Source organism: Mustelus asterias, chromosome 10, assembly GCF_964213995.1.
Source record: "Mustelus asterias chromosome 10, sMusAst1.hap1.1, whole genome shotgun sequence".
Taxonomy (NCBI): Eukaryota; Metazoa; Chordata; class Chondrichthyes; order Carcharhiniformes; family Triakidae; genus Mustelus; species Mustelus asterias.
The window spans coordinates 124,751,131-124,775,681 of NC_135810.1; the positions used below are offsets into that span (position 1 = coordinate 124,751,131).

The following is a 24,551-nucleotide window of genomic DNA, read 5'->3' on the forward strand; positions in this document are numbered from 1 at the left end:
CAAACAGCAGAGGTCCCAGTACGGAGCCCTACGGAACACCACTAGTCACAGACCTCCAACCGGAAAAAGACCCCTCCACTGCTACCCTCTGTCTTCTATGGCCAAGCCAGTTCTGTACCCATCTAGCTAGTTCACCTTTGATCCCATGAGATTTAACCTTTTGCACCAGCCTGCCATGAGGGACCTTGTCAAACGCTTTACTAAAATCCATGTAGACGACATCCATGGCCCTTCCCTCGTCAATCATTTTTGTCACCTCCTCAAAAAACTCAACCAAATTTGTGAGGCATGACCTCCCTCTTACAAAATCATGTTGTCTATCGCTAATGAGACTATTCGGTTCTAAATGTGTATAGATCCTATCTCTAAGAATCTTCTCCAACAATTTCCCTACCACGGACGTCAAGCTCACTGGCCTATAATTACCCGGGTTCTCCTTGCTACCCTTCTGAAATAACGGGACCACATTTGCTTTCCTCCAATCCTCTGGGACCTCACTTGTGTCCAATGAAGAAACAAAGATTTCTGTTAGAGGCCCAGCAATTTCATTCCTTGTGTGTCTAAGTAATCTAGGACAGATGCCATCTGGCCCTGGGAATTTGTCTACCTTCATGTTTCCTAAAACACCTAACACTTCCTCCCTTGTAATTGAGATTTGTGCTCACGGGTCTACACATCCCTCTGAGACACTACCAATCAACGTGTCCCTCTCCTTTGCGAATACTGATGCGAAGTATTCATTTAGGATCTCACCTACTTCCTTGGGTTCTCAGCATAATTCCCCTCCTTTGTTCTTGAGAGGTCCGACTCTTTCTCTGACAACCCTCTTGTTCCGAACGGATGTATAAAATGCCTTGGGATTCTCCTGAATCCTGTCTGCCAAGGACATTTCGTGACCCTTTTTTGCCCGAGAGGGAACTTTGCTCTGTATCTAACCCCGTGCTGTACCTCCTTTCCCCCCCCATTCCCTCCTCTCTTCCTCCCCATTCCCTCCTCTCTTCCCCCCATTCCCTCCTCTCTTCCCCCCCATTACCTCCTCTCTTCCCCCCCATTCCCTCCTCTCTTCCCCCCCATTCCCTCCTCTCTTCCCCCCCATTCCCTCCTCTCTTCCCCCCCATTCCCTCCTCTCTTCCCCCCCCATTCCCTCCTCTCTTCCCCCCCATTCCCTCCTCTCTTCCCCCCCATTCCCTCCTCTCTTCCCCCCCGTTCCCTCCTCTCTTCCCCCCCGTTCCCTCCTCTCTTCCCCCCCGTTCCCTCCTCTCTTCCCCCCCGTTCCCTCCTCTCTTCCCCCCCGTTCCCTCCTCTCTTCCCCCCCGTTCCCTCCTCTCTTCCCCCCGTTCCCTCCTCTCTTCCCCCCCGTTCCCTCCTCTCTTCCCCCCCGTTCCCTCCTCTCTTCCCCCCCGTTCCCTCCTCTCTTCCCCCCCGTTCCCTCCTCTCTTCCCCCCCGTTCCCTCCTCTCTTCCCCCCCGTTCCCTCCTCTCTTCCCCCCCGTTCCCTCCTCTCTTCCCCCCCGTTCCCTCCTCTCTTCCCCCCCGTTCCCTCCTCTCTTCCCCCCCGTTCCCTCCTCTCTTCCCCCCCGTTCCCTCCTCTCTTCCCCCCCGTTCCCTCCTCTCTTCCCCCCCGTTCCCTCCTCTCTTCCCCCCCGTTCCCTCCTCTCTTCCCCCCCGTTCCCTCCTCTCTTCCCCCCCGTTCCCTCCTCTCTTCCCCCCCGTTCCCTCCTCTCTTCCCCCCCGTTCCCTCCTCTCTTCCCCCCCGTTCCCTCCTCTCTTCCCCCCCGTTCCCTCCTCTCTTCCCCCCCGTTCCCTCCTCTCTTCCCCCCCGTTCCCTCCTCTCTTCCCCCCCGTTCCCTCCTCTCTTCCCCCCCGTTCCCTCCTCTCTTCCCCCCCGTTCCCTCCTCTCTTCCCCCCCGTTCCCTCCTCTCTTCCCCCCCGTTCCCTCCTCTCTTCCCCCCCGTTCCCTCCTCTCTTCCCCCCCGTTCCCTCCTCTCTTCCCCCCCGTTCCCTCCTCTCTTCCCCCCCGTTCCCTCCTCTCTTCCCCCCCGTTCCCTCCTCTCTTCCCCCCCGTTCCCTCCTCTCTTCCCCCCCGTTCCCTCCTCTCTTCCCCCCCGTTCCCTCCTCTCTTCCCCCCCGTTCCCTCCTCTCTTCCCCCCCGTTCCCTCCTCTCTTCCCCCCCGTTCCCTCCTCTCTTCCCCCCCGTTCCCTCCTCTCTTCCCCCCCGTTCCCTCCTCTCTTCCCCCCCGTTCCCTCCTCTCTTCCCCCCCGTTCCCTCCTCTCTTCCCCCCCGTTCCCTCCTCTCTTCCCCCCCGTTCCCTCCTCTCTTCCCCCCCGTTCCCTCCTCTCTTCCCCCCCGTTCCCTCCTCTCTTCCCCCCCGTTCCCTCCTCTCTTCCCCCCCGTTCCCTCCTCTCTTCCCCCCCGTTCCCTCCTCTCTTCCCCCCCGTTCCCTCCTCTCTTCCCCCCCGTTCCCTCCTCTCTTCCCCCCCGTTCCCTCCTCTCTTCCCCCCCGTTCCCTCCTCTCTTCCCCCCCGTTCCCTCCTCTCTTCCCCCCCGTTCCCTCCTCTCTTCCCCCCCGTTCCCTCCTCTCTTCCCCCCCGTTCCCTCCTCTCTTCCCCCCCGTTCCCTCCTCTCTTCCCCCCCGTTCCCTCCTCTCTTCCCCCCCCGTTCCCTCCTCTCTTCCCCCCCCGTTCCCTCCTCTCTTCCCCCCCCGTTCCCTCCTCTCTTCCCCCCCGTTCCCTCCTCTCTTCCCCCCCGTTCCCTCCTCTCTTCCCCCCCGTTCCCTCCTCTCTTCCCCCCCGTTCCCTCCTCTCTTCCCCCCCGTTCCCTCCTCTCTTCCCCCCCGTTCCCTCCTCTCTTCCCCCCCGTTCCCTCCTCTCTTCCCCCCCGTTCCCTCCTCTCTTCCCCCCCGTTCCCTCCTCTCTTCCCCCCCGTTCCCTCCTCTCTTCCCCCCCGTTCCCTCCTCTCTTCCCCCCCGTTCCCTCCTCTCTTCCCCCCCGTTCCCTCCTCTCTTCCCCCCCGTTCCCTCCTCTCTTCCCCCCCGTTCCCTCCTCTCTTCCCCCCCGTTCCCTCCTCTCTTCCCCCCCGTTCCCTCCTCTCTTCCCCCCCGTTCCCTCCTCTCTTCCCCCCCGTTCCCTCCTCTCTTCCCCCCCGTTCCCTCCTCTCTTCCCCCCCGTTCCCTCCTCTCTTCCCCCCCGTTCCCTCCTCTCTTCCCCCCCGTTCCCTCCTCTCTTCCCCCCCGTTCCCTCCTCTCTTCCCCCCCGTTCCCTCCTCTCTTCCCCCCCGTTCCCTCCTCTCTTCCCCCCCGTTCCCTCCTCTCTTCCCCCCCGTTCCCTCCTCTCTTCCCCCCCGTTCCCTCCTCTCTTCCCCCCCGTTCCCTCCTCTCTTCCCCCCCGTTCCCTCCTCTCTTCCCCCCCGTTCCCTCCTCTCTTCCCCCCCGTTCCCTCCTCTCTTCCCCCCCGTTCCCTCCTCTCTTCCCCCCCGTTCCCTCCTCTCTTCCCCCCCGTTCCCTCCTCTCTTCCCCCCCGTTCCCTCCTCTCTTCCCCCCCGTTCCCTCCTCTCTTCCCCCCCGTTCCCTCCTCTCTTCCCCCCCGTTCCCTCCTCTCTTCCCCCCCGTTCCCTCCTCTCTTCCCCCCCGTTCCCTCCTCTCTTCCCCCCCGTTCCCTCCTCTCTTCCCCCCCGTTCCCTCCTCTCTTCCCCCCCGTTCCCTCCTCTCTTCCCCCCCGTTCCCTCCTCTCTTCCCCCCCGTTCCCTCCTCTCTTCCCCCCCGTTCCCTCCTCTCTTCCCCCCCGTTCCCTCCTCTCTTCCCCCCCGTTCCCTCCTCTCTTCCCCCCCGTTCCCTCCTCTCTTCCCCCCCGTTCCCTCCTCTCTTCCCCCCCGTTCCCTCCTCTCTTCCCCCCCGTTCCCTCCTCTCTTCCCCCCCGTTCCCTCCTCTCTTCCCCCCCGTTCCCTCCTCTCTTCCCCCCCGTTCCCTCCTCTCTTCCCCCCCGTTCCCTCCTCTCTTCCCCCCCGTTCCCTCCTCTCTTCCCCCCCGTTCCCTCCTCTCTTCCCCCCCGTTCCCTCCTCTCTTCCCCCCCGTTCCCTCCTCTCTTCCCCCCCGTTCCCTCCTCTCTTCCCCCCCGTTCCCTCCTCTCTTCCCCCCCGTTCCCTCCTCTCTTCCCCCCCGTTCCCTCCTCTCTTCCCCCCCGTTCCCTCCTCTCTTCCCCCCCGTTCCCTCCTCTCTTCCCCCCCGTTCCCTCCTCTCTTCCCCCCCGTTCCCTCCTCTCTTCCCCCCCCCCATTCCCTCCTCTCTTCCCCCCCCCCATTCCCTCCTCTCTTCCCCCCCCCCATTCCCTCCTCTCTTCCCCCCCCCCATTCCCTCCTCTCTTCCCCCCCCCCCATTCCCTCCTCTCTTCCCCCCCCCCATTCCCTCCTCTCTTCCCCCCCCCCCATTCCCTCCTCTCTTCCCCCCCCCCCATTCCCTCCTCTCTTCCCCCCCCCCCATTCCCTCCTCTCTTCCCCCCCCCCCATTCCCTCCTCTCTTCCCCCCCCCCCATTCCCTCCTCTCTTCCCCCCCCCCCATTCCCTCCTCTCTTCCCCCCCCCCATTCCCTCCTCTCTTCCCCCCCCCCATTCCCTCCTCTCTTCCCCCCCCCCCATTCCCTCCTCTCTTCCCCCCCCCCCATTCCCTCCTCTCTTCCCCCCCCCCATTCCCTCCTCTCTTCCCCCCCCCCCCATTCCCTCCTCTCTTCCCCCCCCCCCATTCCCTCCTCTCTTCCCCCCCCCCCCATTCCCTCCTCTCTTCCCCCCCCCCCCCATTCCCTCCTCTCTTTCCCCCCCCCCCCCCTCCATCCCCATTCCCTCCTCTCTCCCCCTCCCACAGGAGAGGACCTCCCTGAGTTGGAAACGGAGGTTGTTCATCTTCAATCTGAGTGCATTTGCGATTGCCGTCTGTTTCTACTTCCGACACAACGCTTACTGTGAAACTGGAGGTGAGATATGCACCTGGACACCTTTTAGAATTCATTTACAGGAAATGGGTCATAGAGGCATAGAGGTTTACAGCATTGGATCAGGCCCTTCAGCCCAACTTGTCCATGCCGCCCTTTTTTTTTAAAAACCCCTAAGCTAATCCCAATTGCCCGCATTTGGCCCATATCCCTCTATACCCATCGTACCCATGTAACTATCTAAATGCTTTTTAAAAGACAAAATTGTACCCGCCTCTACTACTATCTCTGGCAGCTTGTTCCAGACACTCGCCACCCTCTGTGTGTAAAAATTGCCCCTCTGGGCCCTTTTGTATCTCTCCCCTCTCACCTTAAACCTATGCCCTCTAGTTTTAGATTCCCCTACCTTTGGGAAAAGATATTGACTATCTAGCTGATCTGTGCCCCTCATTATTTTATAGACCTCTATAAGGTCACCCCTCAGTCTCCTACGCTCCAGAGAAAAAAGTCCCAGTCTATCCAGCCTCTCCTTATAACTCAATCCATCAAGTCCCGGTAGCATCCTAGTAAATCTTTTCTGCACTCTTTCTAGTTTAATAATATCCTTTCTATAATAGGGTGACCAGAACTGTACACAGTATTCCAAGTGTGGCCTTATCAATGTCTTGTACAACTTCAACAAGATGTTCCAACTCCTGTATTCAATGTTCTGACCGATGAAACCAAGCATGCCGAATGCCTTCTTCACCACTCTGTCCACCTGTGACTCCACTTTCAAGGAGCTATGAACCTGTACCCCTAGATCTCTTTGTTCTGTCACTCTCCCCAACGCCCTACCATTAACTGAGTAAGTCCTGCCCTGGTTCAATCTACCAAAATGTATCACCTCGCATTTGTCTAAATTAAACTCCATCTGCCATTCGTCAGCCCACTGGCCCAATTGATCAAGATCCTGTTGCAATTGGAGATAACTTTCTTCACTGTTCACTATGCCACCAATCTTGATGTCATCTGCAAACGTACTAACCATGCCTCCTATATTCTCATCCAAATCATTAATATAAATGACAAATAACAGTGGACCCAGCACTGATCCCTGAGGCACACCGCTGCTCACAGGCCTCCAGTTTGAAAAACAACCCTCTACAACCACTCTCTAAGCCAATTTTGTATCCATATAGAAACCGGTGTCACTGGTAGGCCAGCATTTATTGTCCACTCCTTATTGCCCTTTGATAAGGTGGTGGTGAGTGGCCTTCTTGGACCACTGCAGTCCCTGTGGTGTAGATACACCCACAGTGCTGTTAGGGAGGGAGTTCCAGGATTTTGACTCAGCGACAGTGAAGGAACGGTGATATATTTCCAAGTCAGGATGCTGAGGGGCTTGCAGGGGAACCTCCAGGTGGTGGTGATCCCATGTATCTGCTGCCCTTGTCCTTCTAGATGGTAGAGGTTGTGGGTTTGGAAGGTGCTGCCTAAGGACCCTTGGTGAGTTGCTGCAGTGCATCTTGTAGATAGTACACGGCTGCCACTGTGCGTCGGTGCTGAGGGAGTGAATACTGGTGGATTGGGTCCCAATCAAGCTTTATCCTGGATGTTGTTGAGCTTCTTGTGTTGTTGGGAGCTGCACCCATCCAGGAAAGTGGGGAATACTCCATCACACTCCTGACTTGTCCCTTGTCGATGGTGGACAGGCTTTGGGGAGTCGGGAGGTGAATTACTTAGCGTCATAGAGGTTTACAGCATGGAAACAGGCCCTTCGGCCCAACTTGTCCATGCCGCCCCTTTTCTTTAAACCCCTAAGCTAGTCCCAATTGCCGGCGTTCGGCCCATATCCCTTGCTGCAGAATTCCCAGCCTCTGACCTGCTCCTGCGGCCACAGTATTTATATGGTTGGTCCAGTTCAGTTTCTGGTTGATGGTAACCTCCATTGACAGGACAGTACATGGGCGATATTTCCACTTGTGGGAGCGTCCAGACCTGGGGACTCGGTCTAACAGTAAGAGACCCACCATTTCAGACAGAGAAGAGAGATTATTTCTCTCTCAAAGTAATTTATTTCTGGAATTCTCTTCCCCGGTGGGGGAAGCAGTGGGGGCTGCAGGTTATTGAGTCTGAGTTCGATCGAGTTTTGATCGACAAGGAAATCGCGGGTTCTGGGGGACAGACAGGAAAGTAGAGCTGAGACCACAACCAGACCAGCCAGGATCAGATTGAATGACGGAGCAGGCTGGAAGAGCTGAATGACCTCCTCCTGCCCCAAGGTCCTGTGTTTCAGGATGTTGATAGTGGGGGATTCAGTGACGGTAATGCCACTCAATGTAAAGGGGAGATGGTTAAGTTCTCTTGTTGGAGATGGTTATTACCTGGCACTTGGGTTATAATCCAAGCTCAGAAACTCCAAGGTGTTTTATGGAGTCGGCCTAGACCAAAACGTCTGCACTTTGAACATGGCGAGGGTAAGCATCAGACGTTTCACTCCTGGTACGATTCAAATGACCCACTAGGGAGCTTTTATCAAACAAAGTTTAAGAATATAGTTAACATATAGAAAATTAGCAGTAACTTTTACCAACTAGAAAAAAAGGTTGTGTTATTGTAAAACCTTAACAGCTCAATGTACTGTTCCAGCACCGCATATACTCCCCATTTCGGTTTAGCACAGAAAATACATCTGCTCACGTGACTTTTCAGCTCTGCAACAGCTGCTGTGAATTAGTCCTTTGCATGGAGAATTGAAACGCTGGCGTCTCCGTTCTGTAGCTCCCAGTCTCTCGAGGTAGAGATAGAGTCTCTGCTGCCTCCAGCCAGCAAATCACCAACTGCAAAGTATTCACTCCACAGAAGTAGGAAAGATTGCTCCGAACTAGCCGGGGGAGAGAGACAAGCACACTGCCTCCAACCTGGAGTCCAAGCACCTTCTGACTAGCCAGCAGCCTAACCTGAAAGAAGAACAACTCCTGTGAGGAACAAAATTGTCCCACCTCACCTGTCAATCATTCTTTTCCCCACCCCCCCCATAACAATTCCAAAAAGGCCGTAAACTCCAAGAGAATACATTAAGCCCAGCTTAAAAATAAACAAAAAACCATTAAGGCATTTCTAAAGTTTATTTATTTATTAGTCACAATTAAGGCTTACATTAACACTGCAATGAAGTGACTGTGAAATTCCCCTCGTCGCCACACTCTAGCGCCTGTTCGGGTCAATGCACCGAACCAGCACATCTTTCAGACTGGGGGGGAAACCGGAGCACCCGGAGGAAACCCACGCAGACACGGGGAGAACGTGCAAACTCCACTCAGACAGTGACCCAAGCTGGGAATTGAACCCGGGTCCCTGGCGCAGTGAGGCAGCAGTGCCAACCACTGTGCCACCGTGCCGCTGCCATTTGAGCAGTAATAAAAGGACAACCAGCTGAGTGCCTGCTTATAACTGCAGGGAACGTGCTTAAAGTACATTTTCTAAAGGCACTGGAGCGTCACACTTGTGTGGTGTGAATGTTATTTGGCACTTGTCAGCCCAAACCTGGATATTGTTCAGGTCTTGCCGCACATGGAGGCAGCAGGGTGGGTGATGCTGGGAGCCCTGTCTGGTTTTATTCTCAATCACCTTTTCTGTAGCGATTGTTACAACTGAGTGTCTCACTCGGCCATTTCAGAGGGCAGTTGAGAGTCAACCAATTTTCCGACAATCGACAATGTTTTCATTGTCTCCTTTACTGAGATTAGTTTTTCATTCCAGAGAAACTTAATTTTGTGAATTTAAATCCCTCCGGCTGCCGTGGTGGGATTCGAACCTGTATCCCCTAGAGCATTGTCCAGGCCTTAATCTCGACAATAATCTCTCCCTCACTCTCAGTAAAATGAAAGAGATAGTCATCAACTTCAGGAAGTGTAGTGGAGGACATGCCCCTGTCTACATCAACAGGGATGAAGTGGAAATGGTCGCGAGCTTCAAGTTTTTAGGTGTCCAGATCACCAACAACCTGTCCTAGAACATAGAACATTACAGCGCAGAACAGGCCCTTCGGCCCACGATGTTGCACCGACCAGTTAAAAAAAAAAACTGTGACCCTCCAACCTAAACCAATTTCTTTTCGTCCATGAACCTATCTACGGATCTCTTAAACGCCCCCAAACTAGGCGCATTTACTACTGATGCTGGCAGGGCATTCCAATCCCTCACCACCCTCTGGGTAAAGAACCTACCCCTGACATCGGTTCTATAACTACCCCCCCTCAATTTAAAGCCATGCCCCCTCGTGCTGGATTTCTCCATCAGAGGAAAAAGGCTATCACTATCCACCCTATCTAAACCTCTAATCATCTTATATGTTTCAATAAGATCCCCTCTTAGCCGCCGCCTTTCCAGCGAAAACAATCCCAAATCCCTCAGCCTCTCCTCATAGGATCTCCCCTCCATACCAGGCAACATCCTGGTAAACCTCCTCTGCACCCTCTCCAAAGCCTCCACATCCTTCCTGTAATGTGGGGACCAGAACTGCACACAGTACTCCAAGTGCGGCCGCACCAGAGTTGTGTACAGTTGCAACATAACGCTACGACTCCTAAATTCAATCCCCCTACCAATAAACGCCAAGACACCATATGCCTTCTTAACAACCTTATCTACTTGATTCCCAACTTTCAGGGATCTATGCACACATACACCTAGATCCCTCTGCTCCTCCACACTATTCAAAGTCCTCCCGTTAGCCCTATACTCAACACATCTGTTATTCCTACCAAAGTGAATTACCTCACACTTCTCCGCATTAAACTCCATCCGCCACCTCTCGGCCCAACTTTGCAACCTGTCTAAGTCTTCCTGCAAACTACGACACCCTTCCTCACTGTCTACCACACCACCGACTTTGGTGTCATCAGCAAATTTGCTAATCCACCCAACTATACCCTCATCCAGATCATTAATAAATATTACAAACAGCAGTGGCCCCAAAACAGATCCCTGAGGTACACCACTTGTAACCGCACTCCATGATGAATATTTACTATCAACCACCACCCTCTGTTTCCTATCCGCTAGCCAATTCCTGATCCAATTTCCTAGATCACCCCCAATCCCATACATCTGCATTTTCTGCAGAAGCCTACCATGGTGAACCTTATCAAACGCCTTACTAAAATCCATATATACCACGTCCACTGCCTTGCCCCCATCCACCTCCTTGGTCACTTTCTCAAAAAACTCAATAAGGTTAGTAAGGCACGACCTACCTGCCACAAAACCATGCTGACTATCACCTATCAATTCATTACTCTCCAAATAACTATAAATCCTATCCCTTATAATTTTTTCCAACATCTTGCCGACAACAGAAGTGAGACTCACCGGTCTATAATTCCCGGGGAAGTCTCTGTTCCCCTTCTTAAACAATGGGACAACATTCGCTAACCTCCAATCTTCTGGTACTATACCAGAGGCCAACGACGACCTGAAGATCAGAGCCAGAGGCTCTGCAATCACTTCTCTTGCCTCCCAGAGAATCCTTGGATAAATCCCATCCGGACCAGGGGATTTATCTATTTTCAGACCCTCCAGAATATCCTGCACATCCTCCTTATCAACTGTAATACTGTCTATTCTACTCCCTTGCAACCCAGTGTCCTCCTCAGCTATATTCATGTCCCCTTGCGTGAACACCGAAGAGAAATATTGGTTCAATGCTTCACCAATCTCCTCCGGTTCCACACATAACTTCCCTCTGCCATCTATAACTGGCCCTAAACTTGCCCTAACCAACCTTCTGTTCTTGACATACCTATAGAACGCCTTAGGATTCTCTTTAACCCTATCCGCCAAAGTCTTCTCATGTCCCCTTTTAGCCCTTCTAAGCTCGCTCTTCAACTCCCTCTTAGCCAATCTAAAGCTTTCTAGTGCACTACCCGAGTGCTCACGTCTCATCCGAACATAAGCCTCCTTTTTCTTTTTAACCAACAAAGAAACTTTTTTGGTGCACCACGGTTCCCTAGCCCTACCAATTCCTCCTTGCCTGACAGGGACATACCTATCACAGACTCGCAGTAGCTGCTCCTTGAAAAAACTCCACATGTCGGACGTTCCCAGTCCCTGTAATCTCCTAGTCCAACCTATGTTTCCTAATTCTCTCCTAATAGCCTCATAATTACCCTTCCCCCAGCTAAAACCACTGGCCCGAGGTTCATGCCTATCCCTTTCCATCACTAAGGTGAACGTAACCGAATTGTGGTCACTATCACCAAAATGCACACCAACTTCCAAGTCTAGCACCTGGTCTGGCTCATTTCCCAGCACCAGATCCAATATAGCCTCACCTCTAGTTGGCCTGTCTACATACTGAGTCAAAAAACCTTCCTGCACGCTTTGAACAAAAACTGACCCCTCTAACGAGCTAGAGCTATAACAATTCCAGTCAATATTAGTCAAGTTAAAATCCCCCATAACAATTGCCCTATTACTTTCACTCCTAAGCAGGATTGACCCCTATGCGGACACTATAGTTAAGAAAGCCCCACCAACGCCTCTACTTTCTCAGAAGGCTAAGGAGTTTCGGCCTGTCTGCTACAACTTTCTCCAACTTGTTACAGATGCACTATAGAAAGCATCCTTTCTGGTTGTATCACAGCTTGGTATGGCTCCTGCTCTGACCAAGACTACGAGAAACTACAAAGGGTTGTGAACATAGCCCAGTCCTTCACACAGACCAGCCTCCCATCCATTGACTCTGTCTACACTTCCCTCTGCCTCGGCAAAGCAGCCAGCATAATCAAGGACCCCACGCACCCCGGACATTCTCTCTTCCACCTTCTTCCGTCAGGAAAAAGATACAAAAGTCTGAGGTCACGTACCAACCGACTCAAGAACAGCTTCTTCCCTGCTGCTGTCAGACTTTTGAATGGACCTACCTTGCACTAAGTTGATCTTTCTCTACACCCTAGCTATGACTGTAACACTGCATTCTGCACTCTCTCGTTTCCTTCTCTATCAATGGTATGCTATGTCTGTCTCACGTGCAAGAAACAATACTTTTCACTGTATGTTAATACATGTGACAATAAATCAAATCAAAACACAACAAACCTCTCCCCAACTTTGATCTGTCTTGGCAGGAAGTGGACACACATCTCAGGTGGGGAGGGGTGGGGGGTGTTTGGGGGTACAGGGGTATGTATGTGTCATTGGCATTGGAAATTCAGAATGCGCGCACACACATCCACCTCCCAGTGTACATGTCAACACTCCTATCTGTGCCTCAATACCATGCTGGGATCCGGCCCTGGGCCTGGGATCCGGCCCTGTGCCTCTGCCATGCTGGGATCCGGCCCGGTGCCTCTGCCATGCTGGGATCTGGGCCTGGGCCTTAGTGCCATGCTGGGATCTGGGCCTGGGATCCTGCCCTCGGCCTGGGATCCGGCCCGGTGCCTCTGCCATGCTGGGATCCGGCTGTGTGAACAGCTGGAAGAACCCTGGGTTCATAAATGATTTCCAGTTGAATTGTCTCTCATGCGGACCCTGTTTATAAGCTGACCCTTGACCCTGCGTCTCTCTCTCTCTCCCTCTCTGCAGTTTACACAATCTTTTCGCTCCTGGAGTATTTGGTGGTTTTGTCAAACATGAGTTTCCACATGACGGCTTACTGGGATTTTGGAAACAAGGAACTGGTGGTCGGGAGCCTTCCCGAGAACAAGCGATTCTGAGCGAGCTTGCTGAAGGCCTGTGTCCATGGGGAGTGGACAATCAGAGCCCTGTCTGAGGCACAAAGCAGGGCCTGTCTCTGTGGGTCAGAGGTGACCCATGAAATGGGGAGGAGCGAGTGTGGGGGAGGGGACAGTGACTGTGACGGTCACTGTGGGGACAGTGTTTCTGCTCTCAGACCCAGAGGATAAAGGAGTGTTTGAGAGAGAGTGTGTGTGTGAAAGCAGCCTTTATACTGCACACTTTGCCACTCCATGTTTCCTGCACACTTTAAACACAAATGATGTGACGTTTGGATGGAGCTGGTGTTTTAATCATTTCCAATCCGCGTTCCAGAATCCCATCTTCACTCAAAACAAATAATTCCTATCATTTTGTTTTTTCTCGCTCCCTGTCCCCCCCCCACTCCCTGTCCCCCCCCCCCTCGTTCCCTGTTTCCCCCCCTCGTTCCCTGTTTCCCCCCCTCGCTCCCTGTCCCCCCCCTCGCTCCCTGTCCCCCCCTCGCTCCCTGTCCCCCCCTCGCTCCCTGTCCCCCCCCTCGCTCCTTGTCCCCCCCCCTCGCTCCCTGTCCCCCCCTCGCTCCCTGTCCCCCCCCTCGCTCCCTGTCCCCCCCCTCGCTCCCTGTCCCCCCCCTCGCTCCCTGTCCCCCCCCTCGCTCCCTGTCCCCCCCCTCGCTCCCTGTCCCCCCCCTCGCTCCCCGTCCCCCCCCTCGCTCCCCATCCCCCCCCTCGCTCCCCGTCCCCCCCCTCGCTCCCCGTCCCCCCCCTCGCTCCCCGTCCCCCCCCTCGCTCCCCGTTCCCCCCCCTCGCTCCCCGTCCCCCCCCTCGCTCCCCGTCCCCCCCTCGCTCCCCGTCCCCCCCCCTCGCTCCCCGTCCCCCCCCTCGCTCCCCGTCCCCCCCCTCGCTCCCCGTCCCCCCCTCGCTCCCCGTCCCCCCCCCTCGCTCCCCGTCCCCCCCCTCGCTCCCCGTCCCCCCCCTCGCTCCCCGTCCCCCCCCTCGCTCCCCGTCCCCCCCCTCGCTCCCCGTCCCCCCCCTCGCTCCCCGTCCCCCCCCTCGCTCCCCGTCCCCCCCCTCGCTCCCCGTCCCCCCCCTCGCTCTCCGTCCCCCCCCTCTCCCTGTCCCCCCCCCCCGTCCCCCCCCTCGCTCCCCGTCCCCCCCCTCGCTCCCCGTCCCCCCCCTCTCCCTGTCCCCCCCCCCGTCCCCCCCCCTCGCTCCCTGTCCCCCCCCTCGCTCCCTGTCCCCCCCCTCGCTCCCTGTCCCCCCCCTCGCTCCCTGTCCCACCCCTCGCTCCCTGTCCCCCCCCTCGCTCCCTGTCCCCCCTCGCTCCCTGTCCCCCCTCGCTCCCTGTCCCCCCTCGCTCCCTGTCCCCCCCTCGCTCCCTGTCCCCCCCTCGCTCCCTGTCCCCCCCTCGCTCCCTGTCCCCCCCTCGCTCCCTGTCCCCCCCTCGCTCCCTGTCCCCCCCTCGCTCCCTGTCCCCCCCTCGCTCCCTGTCCCCCCCTCGCTCCCTGTCCCCCCCTCGCTCCCTGTCCCCCCCTCGCTCCCTGTCCCCCCATCGCTCCCTGTCCCCCCCTCGCTCCCTGTCCCCCCCTCGCTCCCTGTCCCCCCCTCGCTCCCTGTCCCCCCCTCGCTCCCTGTCCCCCCCTCGCTCCCTGTCCCCCCCTCGCTCCCTGTCCCCCCCTCGCTCCCTGTCCCCCCCTTGCTCCCTGTCCCCCCCTCGCTCCCTGTCCCCCCCTCGCTCCCTCTCCCCCCCCCTCGCTCCCTGTCCCCCCCCCCCTCGCTCCCCGTCCCCCCCCTCGCTCCCTGTCCCCCCCTCGCTCCCTGTCCCCCCCTCGCTCCCTGTCCCCCTCCCTCGCTCCCTGTCCCCCCCCCTCGCTCCCTGTCCCCCCCTCGCTCCCTGTCCCCCTCCCTCGCTCCCTGTCCCCCCCCCCTCGCTCCCTGTCCCCCCCCCTTGCTCCCTCTCCCCCCCCCTCGCTCCCTCTCCCCCCCCTCGCTCCCTCTCCCCCCCCTCGCTCCCTGTCCCCCCCCCTCGCTCCCTGTCCCCCCCCCTCGCTCCCTCTCCCCCCCCTCGCTCCCTCTCCCCCCCCTCGCTCCCTGTCCCCCCCCCTCGCTCCCTGTCCCCCCCCCTCGCTCCCTGTCCCCCCCCCTCGCTCCCTGTCCCCCCCCCTCGCTCCCTGTCCCCCCCCTCGCTCCCTGTCCCCCCCCCTCGCTCCCTGTCCCCCCCCCCCTCGCTCCCTGTCCCCCCCTCGCTCCCTGCCCCCCCCCCCCCCCCCCCCCGCTCCCTGACCCCTCCACCCCCCTCACTTCCTGCCGTGGTTCCTAATTACTGAGATATATTCTCAGTTACGGTGACACTAAAAGCTTTCAATGATGTGAATAGGTTGCAAAGATCCGGGGATGGGCCGTGATATAATCAAGAACATAAAGCAATTCTTTTAATAGTCCTGTGGTGTGAATAAATTTTTAAAACCATTTGTATGGGGATCTGGTTGAGGTGATTGTACTTTGTGTGAAGAATTCATCTCTTTAAAATTTATCTCAGTGACTGAGATGGGATTTTGTACTGAAAATATAGAATTAAATGATGTTTCTGCTTTCTGTAGCTGTGTGTGAGCTCATTGGGTACGTGTGTGTGAGCATGTCATGTGCATGCGCTCATGCGTGTGTGGTATGTATAACCCAATTTAGTACATCTGTGACATGCTTACGGCAGTTTTGACTTCTTATGGGTCATCCCCAACTTGTAGATCTTCCCGCATCAAGTTGTGAAGCCTCTTTAGCAGCAGCCAGTTCCATCGACGCTGCGATTGCTGCTGCTGTCTTTAAAGTCAAAACATGTCTAGTAAGCAATCTTCCCTTTGGACAGCCTGAATTTGGAGACCACAAACTGGACGATGTTGTGCCAACGTTTAACAGTTGCACACCCACTGTGCACACTCACTGTCACACACCCACTGTGCACACTCACTGTCACACACCCACTGTGCACACACTTGCTACAGTGTGCACTACCATTCACTACCATGCCCACAACGTGCACACTCAGACACATGCCTACTGTGTAGCACTCGCTATCATGCCCACAATGTGCGCACACTCTCTCTGTCACACACTCACTGTGCACACTCTCTCTGTCACACACCCACTGTGCACACTCTCTCTGTCACACACCCACTGTGCACACTCTCTGTCACACACCCACTGTGCACACTCTCTCTGTCACACACCCACTGTGCACACTCTCTCTGTCACACACCCACTGTGCACACTCTCTCTGTCACACACCCACTGTGCACACTCTCTCTGTCACACACCCACTGTGCACACTCTCTCTGTCACACACCCACTGTGCACACTCTCTGTCACACACACACTGTGCACACTCTCTCTGTCACACACCCACTGTGCACACTCTCTGTCACACACACACTGTGCACACTCTCTCTGTCACACACCCACTGCGTGTAAGGTTTACAACTGCCAACGAAGAGTTTGTTTACAGAAAACGGAAGGAAGTCTTTACCAGCCTGGCTTCTGCCGATAGGCAGCTGCTGTCGAGATCAAATACATTCTGTCTGAGTTTGTCTGTCTCACTTCCTCTCTCCTCATCTCACTTTCTCTTTATCCCACTCGGTCTCACTGAAATTCTCTCCTTCACTTGGCTTCTCCCCCTTTCCGAGCACTCTCCCCTTTGCCCCACTCTCGCTCTCTCTCTCTCTCCCCATCTCTGCGCCCTCCCAGTCTGACCATCTCTATCTCTCTCTGCGATTCTCTCTCCCTCCCTCGAAGCATCTCTTGCTCTCAGAGCCTCTCTGCCTCTCCCTCTGCTCCCTTTCTCTGTCCCTCGGTTACCGGACAGCTTCGTTCTCTCAGTTCACCACAGTAAAGCCTGCTGTGATGGGTTCCTTTGCTGAAACACTCTCTCTTGACCGAAACGCATGAGTTCAGATCCCATCAGAGAAAATTCTGAAACTGAATTTAATGAATCTACTGATTGGTGACCTTCTGCCAACACGATGAGAATCAAAGCTGCACAATTGTTCATCAATGTCCTTCAGGGAGGAAAGCAACTGTCTATCCAACTGGGGGAGAGAGTGGGATTAGACTGGCTTCATTGAAGGAGTACTTGACCACACTTTGTGCAATGTGCTGAGACTCAGACTGCTGCTACAGGCTGAGATGCGATAACTAGACATTTTTCTGTCCGATTCATTTTGGGGATGTGGCTGGAATGAATTACTGATAGCTCAGGCTGCACTGTGATCAGAGTGAAGCAAAATACTTCCCACACCAAACAGAGACACAAAGAAAATTGCTTCTCTGAATGAAACAGTTCCCAGTATCCTGATTGAGGCAGCAGCTCTGAGGAAGAATGGGCGTGTGTGCTTTGGTCCATCGCTCTCTCTGGTCCCCTGGCCGTTGTGTCATGGTGTGGAGATGCCGGCGTTGGACTGGGGTAAACACAGTAAGAAGTCTCACAACACCAGCTTAAAGCCCAACAGGTTTATTTGGTAGCAAAAGCCACAAGCTTTCGGAGCGCTGCTCCTTCACCAGGTGAGTGGGAGTTCTGTTCACAAACAGGACATATAAAGACACAAACTCAATTTACAAAATAATGGTTGGAATGCGAGTCTTTACAGGTAATCAAGTTTTAAAGGGTCAGACAATGTGAGTGGAGAGAGTGTTAAGCACAGGTTAAAGAGATGTGTATTGTCTCCAGACAGGACAGTTAGTGAGATTTTCCAAGCCCAGGCAAGTCGTGGGGGTTACAGATAGTGTGACATGAACCCAACATCCCGGTTGAGGCCGTTCTCTTGTGTGCGGAACTTGGCTATCAGTCTCTGCTCAGCGACTCTGCGTTGTCGTGTGTTGTGAAGGCCGCCTTGGAGAACGCTTACCCGAAGATCAGAGGCTGAATGCCCGTGACCGCTGAAGTGTTCCCCAACAGGAAGAGAACAGTCTTGCCTGGTGATTGTCGAGCGGTGTTCATTCATCCGTTGTCGTAGCGTCTGCATGGTCTCCCCAATGTACCATGCCTCGGGACATCCTTTCCTGCAGCGTATCAGGTAGACAACGTTGGCCGAGTTGCAAGAGTATGTACCGTGTACCTGGTAGATGGTGTTCTCACGTGAGATGATGGCATCCGTATCGATGATCCGGCACGTCTTGCAGAGGTTGCTGTGGCAGGGTTGTGTGGTGTCGTGGTCACTGTTCTCCTGAAGGCTGGGTAGTTTGCTGCGGACAATGGTCTGTAGTTGTGCGGTTGTTTGAAGGCAAGAAGTGGGGGTGTGGGGATGGCCTTGGCGAGATGTTCGTCTTCATCAATGACATGTTGAAGGCTCTGGAGGAGATGCCGTAGCTTCTCCGCTCCGGGGAAGTACTGGACGACGAAGGGTACTCTGTCCACCGTGTCTCGTGTTTGTCTTCTGAGGAGGTCGGTGCGGTTTTTCGCTGTGGCGCGTCGGAACTGTCGATCGATGAGTCGAGCGCCATATCCTGTTCTTATGAGGGCATCTTTCAGCGTCTGGAGGTGTCTGTTGCGATCCTCCTCATCCGAGCAGATCCTGTGAATACGGAGGGCTTGTCCGTAGGGGATGGCTTCTTTAACGTGAGGTTACCTGTGGGCTTGCGGTACAGTGAGGTGCTGAGGTGACCGTCCTTAATGGAGATGCGTGTGTCCAAGAATGCAACCGATTCCGGAGAGTAGTCCATGGTGAGTCTGATGGTGGGAAGGAACTTGTTGATGTCATCATATAGTTGTTTCAGTAATTGCTCACCATGACTCCAAAGGAAGAAAATGTCATCGATGTATCTAGTGTATAGCATCGGTTGAAGGTCCTGCCCAGATCACTAACTCTGACTGCAGTGGACAGTCATGTTTCAGCTCCCAGCGCAAAGCCACTTAATAACAATGTGGCAGCACATCTCTGTGAGGACGACAGGCAGAATACAACAGCACCCCACACACACCTCACACACAGCGCCTCACACACAGCGCCTCACACACAGCTCCTCACACACACCTCTCACACACCGCCTCACACACACCTCTCACACAGCGCCTCTCACACAGCGCCTCTCACACAGCGCCTCACACACACAGCTCCCCACACACACCGCACACACAGCGCCTCACACACAGCTCCTCACACACACCTCTCACACACACCTCTCACACACAGCTCCTCACACACACCTCTCACACACACCTCTCACACAGCGCCTCTCACACAGCGCCTCACACACACAGCTCCCCACACACACCTCTCACACAGCGCCTCACACACACACCTCTCACACACACCTCTCACACACACCTCTCACACAGCGCCTCTCACACAGCGCCTCACACACACAGCTCCTCACACACACCTCTCACACACACCTCTCACACACACCTCTCACACACACCTCTCACACAGCGCCTCTCACACAGCGCCTCACACACACCTCTCACACAGCGCCTCACACACACCTCTCACACAGCGCCTCACACACACCTCTCACACACACCTCTCACACAGCGCCTCTCACACAGCGCCTCACACACACCTCACACACAGCGCCTCACACACACCTCACACACCTCTCACACACACCTCTCACACACACCTCTCACACAGCGCCTCTCACACACCGCCTCACACACACAGCTCCCCACACACACCTCTCACACACACCTCTCACACACACCTCTCACACAGCGCCTCTCACACAGCGCCTCACACACAGCGCCTCACACACACCTCACACACAGCGCCTCTCACACACCTCTCACACAGCGCCTCTCACACACACCTCTCACACAGCGCCTCACACACACAGCACCCCACACACACCTCTCACACAGCGCCTCACACACACCTCTCACACACACCTCTCACACACACCTCTCACACAGCGCCTCACACACACAGCACCCCACACACACCTCTCACACAGCGCCTCACACACACAGCTCCCCACACACACCTCTCACACAGCGCCTCACACACACCTCTCACACACACCTCTCACACACACCTCTCACACAGCGCCTCACACACACAGCACCCCACACACACCTCTCACACACCGCCTCACACACACCTCTCACACACCGCCTCACACACACCTCTCACACACCGCCTCACACACACCTCTCACACAGCACCTCACACACAGCGCCTCACACACACAGCACCCCACACACACCTCTCACACAGCGCCTCACACACACAGCACCTCTCACACAGCGCCTCACACACAGCGCCTCACACACACCTCTCACACAGCGCCTCACACACACAGCACCCCACACACACCTCTCACACAGCGCCTCACACACAGCGCCTCACACACACAGCACCCCACACACACCTCTCACACAGCGCCTCACACACAGCGCCTCACACACACAGCTCCCCACACACACCTCTCACACAGCGCCTCACACACACAGCACCCCACACACACCTCTCACACAGCGCCTCACAAACACAGCACCCCACACACACCTCTCACACAGCGCCTCACACACACAGCACCCCACACACACCTCTCACACAGCGCCTCACACACAGCGCCTCACACACACAGCGCCTCACACACAGCACCTCACACACACAGAGCCTCACACACAGCACCTCACACACTCGGCGCCTCACACACAGCGCCTCACACACAGCACCTCACACACACCGCCTCACACACAGCACCTCACACACACAGCGCCTCACACACACCTCTCACACAGCGCCTCACACACACAGCGCCTCACACACGGCACCTCACACACACCGCCTCACACACAGCACCTCACACACACAGCGCCTCACACACAGCACCTCACACACAGCGCCTCACACACACCTCTCACACAGCGCCTCACACACACAGCGCCTCACACACAGCGCCTCACACACAGCACCTCATACACACAGCGCCTCACGCACAGCGCCTCACACACAGCACCTCACACACACAGCGCCTCACACACACCTCTCACACAGCGCCTCACACACACAGCGCCTCACACACAGCACCTCACACACACCGCCTCACACACAGCACCTCACACACACAGCGCCTCACACACACCTCTCACACAGCGCCTCACACACACAGCGCCTCACACACAGCACCTCACACACAGCGCCTCACACACAGCACCTCACACACACAGCGCCTCACACACAGCACCTCTCACACAGCGCCTCACACACAGCACCTCACACACAGCACCCCACACACACCTCTCACACAGCGCCTCACACACAGCGCCTCACACACACAGCACCCCACACACACCTCTCACACAGCGCCTCACACACACAGCACCCCACACACACCTCTCACACAGCGCCTCACACACAGCGCCTCACACACACAGCGCCTCACACACAGCGCCTCACACACACAGCGCCTCACACACAGCACCTCACACACTCGGCGCCTCACACACAGCACCTCACACACACCGCCTCACACACAGCACCTCACACACACAGCGCCTCACACACACCTCTCACACAGCGCCTCACACACACAGCGCCTCACACACAGCACCTCACACACAGCGCCTCACACACAGCACCTCACACACACAGCGCCTCACACACACCTCTCACACAGCGCCTCACACACGCAGCGCCTCACACACAGCACCTGTCACACAGCGCCTCACACACAGCACCTCACACACAGCACCCCACACACAGCACCCCACACACACCTCTCACACAGCGCCTCACACACAGCGCCTCACACACAGCTCCTCACACACAGCGCCTCACACACACCTCTCACACAGCGCCTCACACACACAGCGCCTCACACACAGCACCTCACACACAGCGCCTCACACACAGCACCACTCACACAGCGCCTCACACACAGCACCTCACACACAGCGCCTCACACACACCTCTCACACAGCGCCTCACACACACAGCGCCTCACACACAGCGCCTCACACACAGCACCTCACACACAGCGCCTCACACACAGCACCTCACACACACAGCGCCTCACACACAGCACCTCACACGCAGCACCTCACACACACCTCTCACACAGCGCCTCACACACACAGCGCCTCACACACAGCACCTCACACACAGCGCCTCACACACAGCACCTCACACACAGCGCCCCACACACAGCACCTCACACACACAGTGCCTCACACACAGCGCCTCACACACAGCACCTCTCACACAGCGCCTCGCACACACAGCACCCCACACATACCTCTCACACAGCGCCTCACACACACAGCGCCTCACACACAGCACCTCACACACAGCGCCTCACACACAGCACCTCACACACACAGCGCCTCACACACTGCACCTCACACACAGCGCCTCACACACAGCACCTCTCACACAGCGCCTCACACACACAGCACCCCACACACACCTCTCACACAGCGCCTCACACACACAGCGCCTCACACACAGCACCTCACACACAGCGCCTCACACACACAGCACCTCTCACACAGCGCCTCACACACACAGCACCCCATACACACCTCTCACACAGTGCCTCACACACACAGCGCCTCACACACAGCACCTCACACACAGCGCCTCACACACAGCACCTCACACACACAGCGCCTCACACACAGCGCCTCACACACAGCACCTCACACACACAGCACCTCTCACACAGCGCCTCGCACACACAACACCCCACACACACCTCTCACACAGCGCCTCACGCACACAGCACCTCACACACACAGCACCCCACACACAGCGCCTCACTCACAGCACCTCACACACAGCGCCTCACACACACAGCACCCCACACACACCTCTCACACAGCGCCTCACACACACAGCACCTCACACACACAGCACCTCACACACACAGCACCCCACACACAGCGCCTCACACACACAGCACCCCACACACACCTCTCACACAGCGCCTCACACACAGCACCTCACACACACAGCGCCTCACACACAGCACCTCACACACAGCGCCTCACACACAGCACCTCACACACACAGCGCCTCACACACAGCACCTCTCACACAGCGCCTCGCACACACAGCACCCCACACACACCTCTCACACAGCGCCTCACACACACAGCACCTCACACACACAGCACCCCACACACACCTCTCACACAGCGCCTCACACACACAGCACCTCACACACACAGCACCCCACACACAGCGTCTCACACACACAGCACCCCACACACACCTCTCACACAGCGCCTCACACACACAGCGCCTCACACACAGCACCTCACACACACCTCTCACACAGTGCCTCACACACACAGCGCCTCACACACAGCGCCTCACACACACAGCACCTCACACACACAGCACCCCACACACACAGCACCCCACACACACCTCTCACACAGCGCCTCACACACACAGCGCCTCACACACAGCACCCCACACACACCTCTCACACAGCGCCTCACACACACAGCACCTCACACACAGCGCCTCACACACACAGCACCCCACACACACCTCTCACACAGCGCCTCACACACACAGCACCTCTCACACAGCGCCTCACACACAGCGCCTCACACACACAGCACCCCACACACACCTCTCACACAGCGCCTCACACACACAGCGCCTCACACGCACAGCACCTCTCACACAGCAGCTCACACACAGCGCCTCACACACACAGCACCCCACACACACCTCTCACACAGCGCCTCACACACACAGCACCTCTCACACAGCGCCTCACACACACAGCACCTCACACACAGCGCCTCACACACACAGCGCCTCACATACAGCACCTCACACACACAGCACCACACACACAGCGCCTCACACACACAGCACCTCACACACAGCGCCTCACACACACAGCACCTCACACACAGCGCCTCACACACACAGCACCTCACACACACAGCGCCTCACACACAGCACCTCACACACAGCGCCTCACACAGCGCCTCACACACACAGCGCCTCACACACACAGCACCTCACACACAGCGCCTCACACACACAGCGCCTCACACACAGCACCTCACACACACAGCGCCTCACATACAGCACCTCACACACACAGCACCTCACACACAGCGCCTCACACACACAGCGCCTCACACACAGCGCCTCACACACACAGCACCTCACACACAGCGCCTCACACACACAGCACCTCACACACACAGCGCCTCACACACAGCACCTCACACACAGCGCCTCACACAGCGCCTCACACACACAGCGCCTCACACACACAGCACCTCACACACAGTGCCTCACACACACAGTGCCTCACACACACAGCGCCTCACACACAGCATCCCACACACACCTCTCACACAGCGCCTCACACACAGCACCTCACACACACCTCACACACAGCGCCTCACACACAGCACCTCACACACACAGCACCCCACACACAACTCTCACACAGCGCCTCACACACACAGCGCCTCACACACAGCGCCTCACACACAGCACCTCACACACACAGCACCCCACACACACCTCTCACACAGCGCCTCACACACACAGCGCCTCACATACAGCACCTCACACACACCTCACACACAGCGCCTCACACACACCTCTCACACAGCGCCTCACACACACAGCGCCTCACACACAGCATCCCACACACACCTCTCACACAGCGCCTCACACACAACACCTCACACACATCTCTCACACAGCGCCTCACACACACACCACCTCACACACACACCTCTCACACAGCGCCTCACACACACAGCGCCTCACACACACAGCACCTCACACACACAGCAACTCACACACAGCACCTCACACACACACCTCTCACACAGCGCCTCACACACACAGCGCCTCACACACAGCACCTCACACACACACCTCTCACACAGCGCCTCACACACACCGCACCTCTCACACACAGCACCTCACACACAGCGCCTCACACACACAGCACCTCAC

At 56.6% G+C, this 24,551-nt stretch overlaps 2 protein-coding genes across 3 annotated transcripts in view; one reads left to right on the forward strand and one right to left on the reverse strand.

Annotated features, from left to right (window-relative positions):
* pgap2 (post-GPI attachment to proteins 2) overlaps nucleotides 1-13,238 on the forward strand; it is a 60,059-nt gene extending 46,821 nt beyond the window's left edge. For both annotated transcript variants that reach the window (XM_078222630.1, XM_078222631.1), the window contains exons 5-6: nucleotides 4,852-4,960; nucleotides 12,488-13,238. In XM_078222630.1, the coding sequence (XP_078078756.1) occupies nucleotides 4,852-4,960; nucleotides 12,488-12,618 (240 nt within the window). In that variant the 3' untranslated portion in view covers nucleotides 12,619-13,238. The remainder of the gene's footprint in view (nucleotides 1-4,851; nucleotides 4,961-12,487) is intronic.
* Nucleotides 1-24,551, reverse strand: part of LOC144499965 (interleukin-1 receptor type 2-like) — a 1,647,203-nt gene that overhangs the window by 672,222 nt on the left and 950,430 nt on the right. The gene's annotated exons all lie outside the window — the stretch shown is intronic.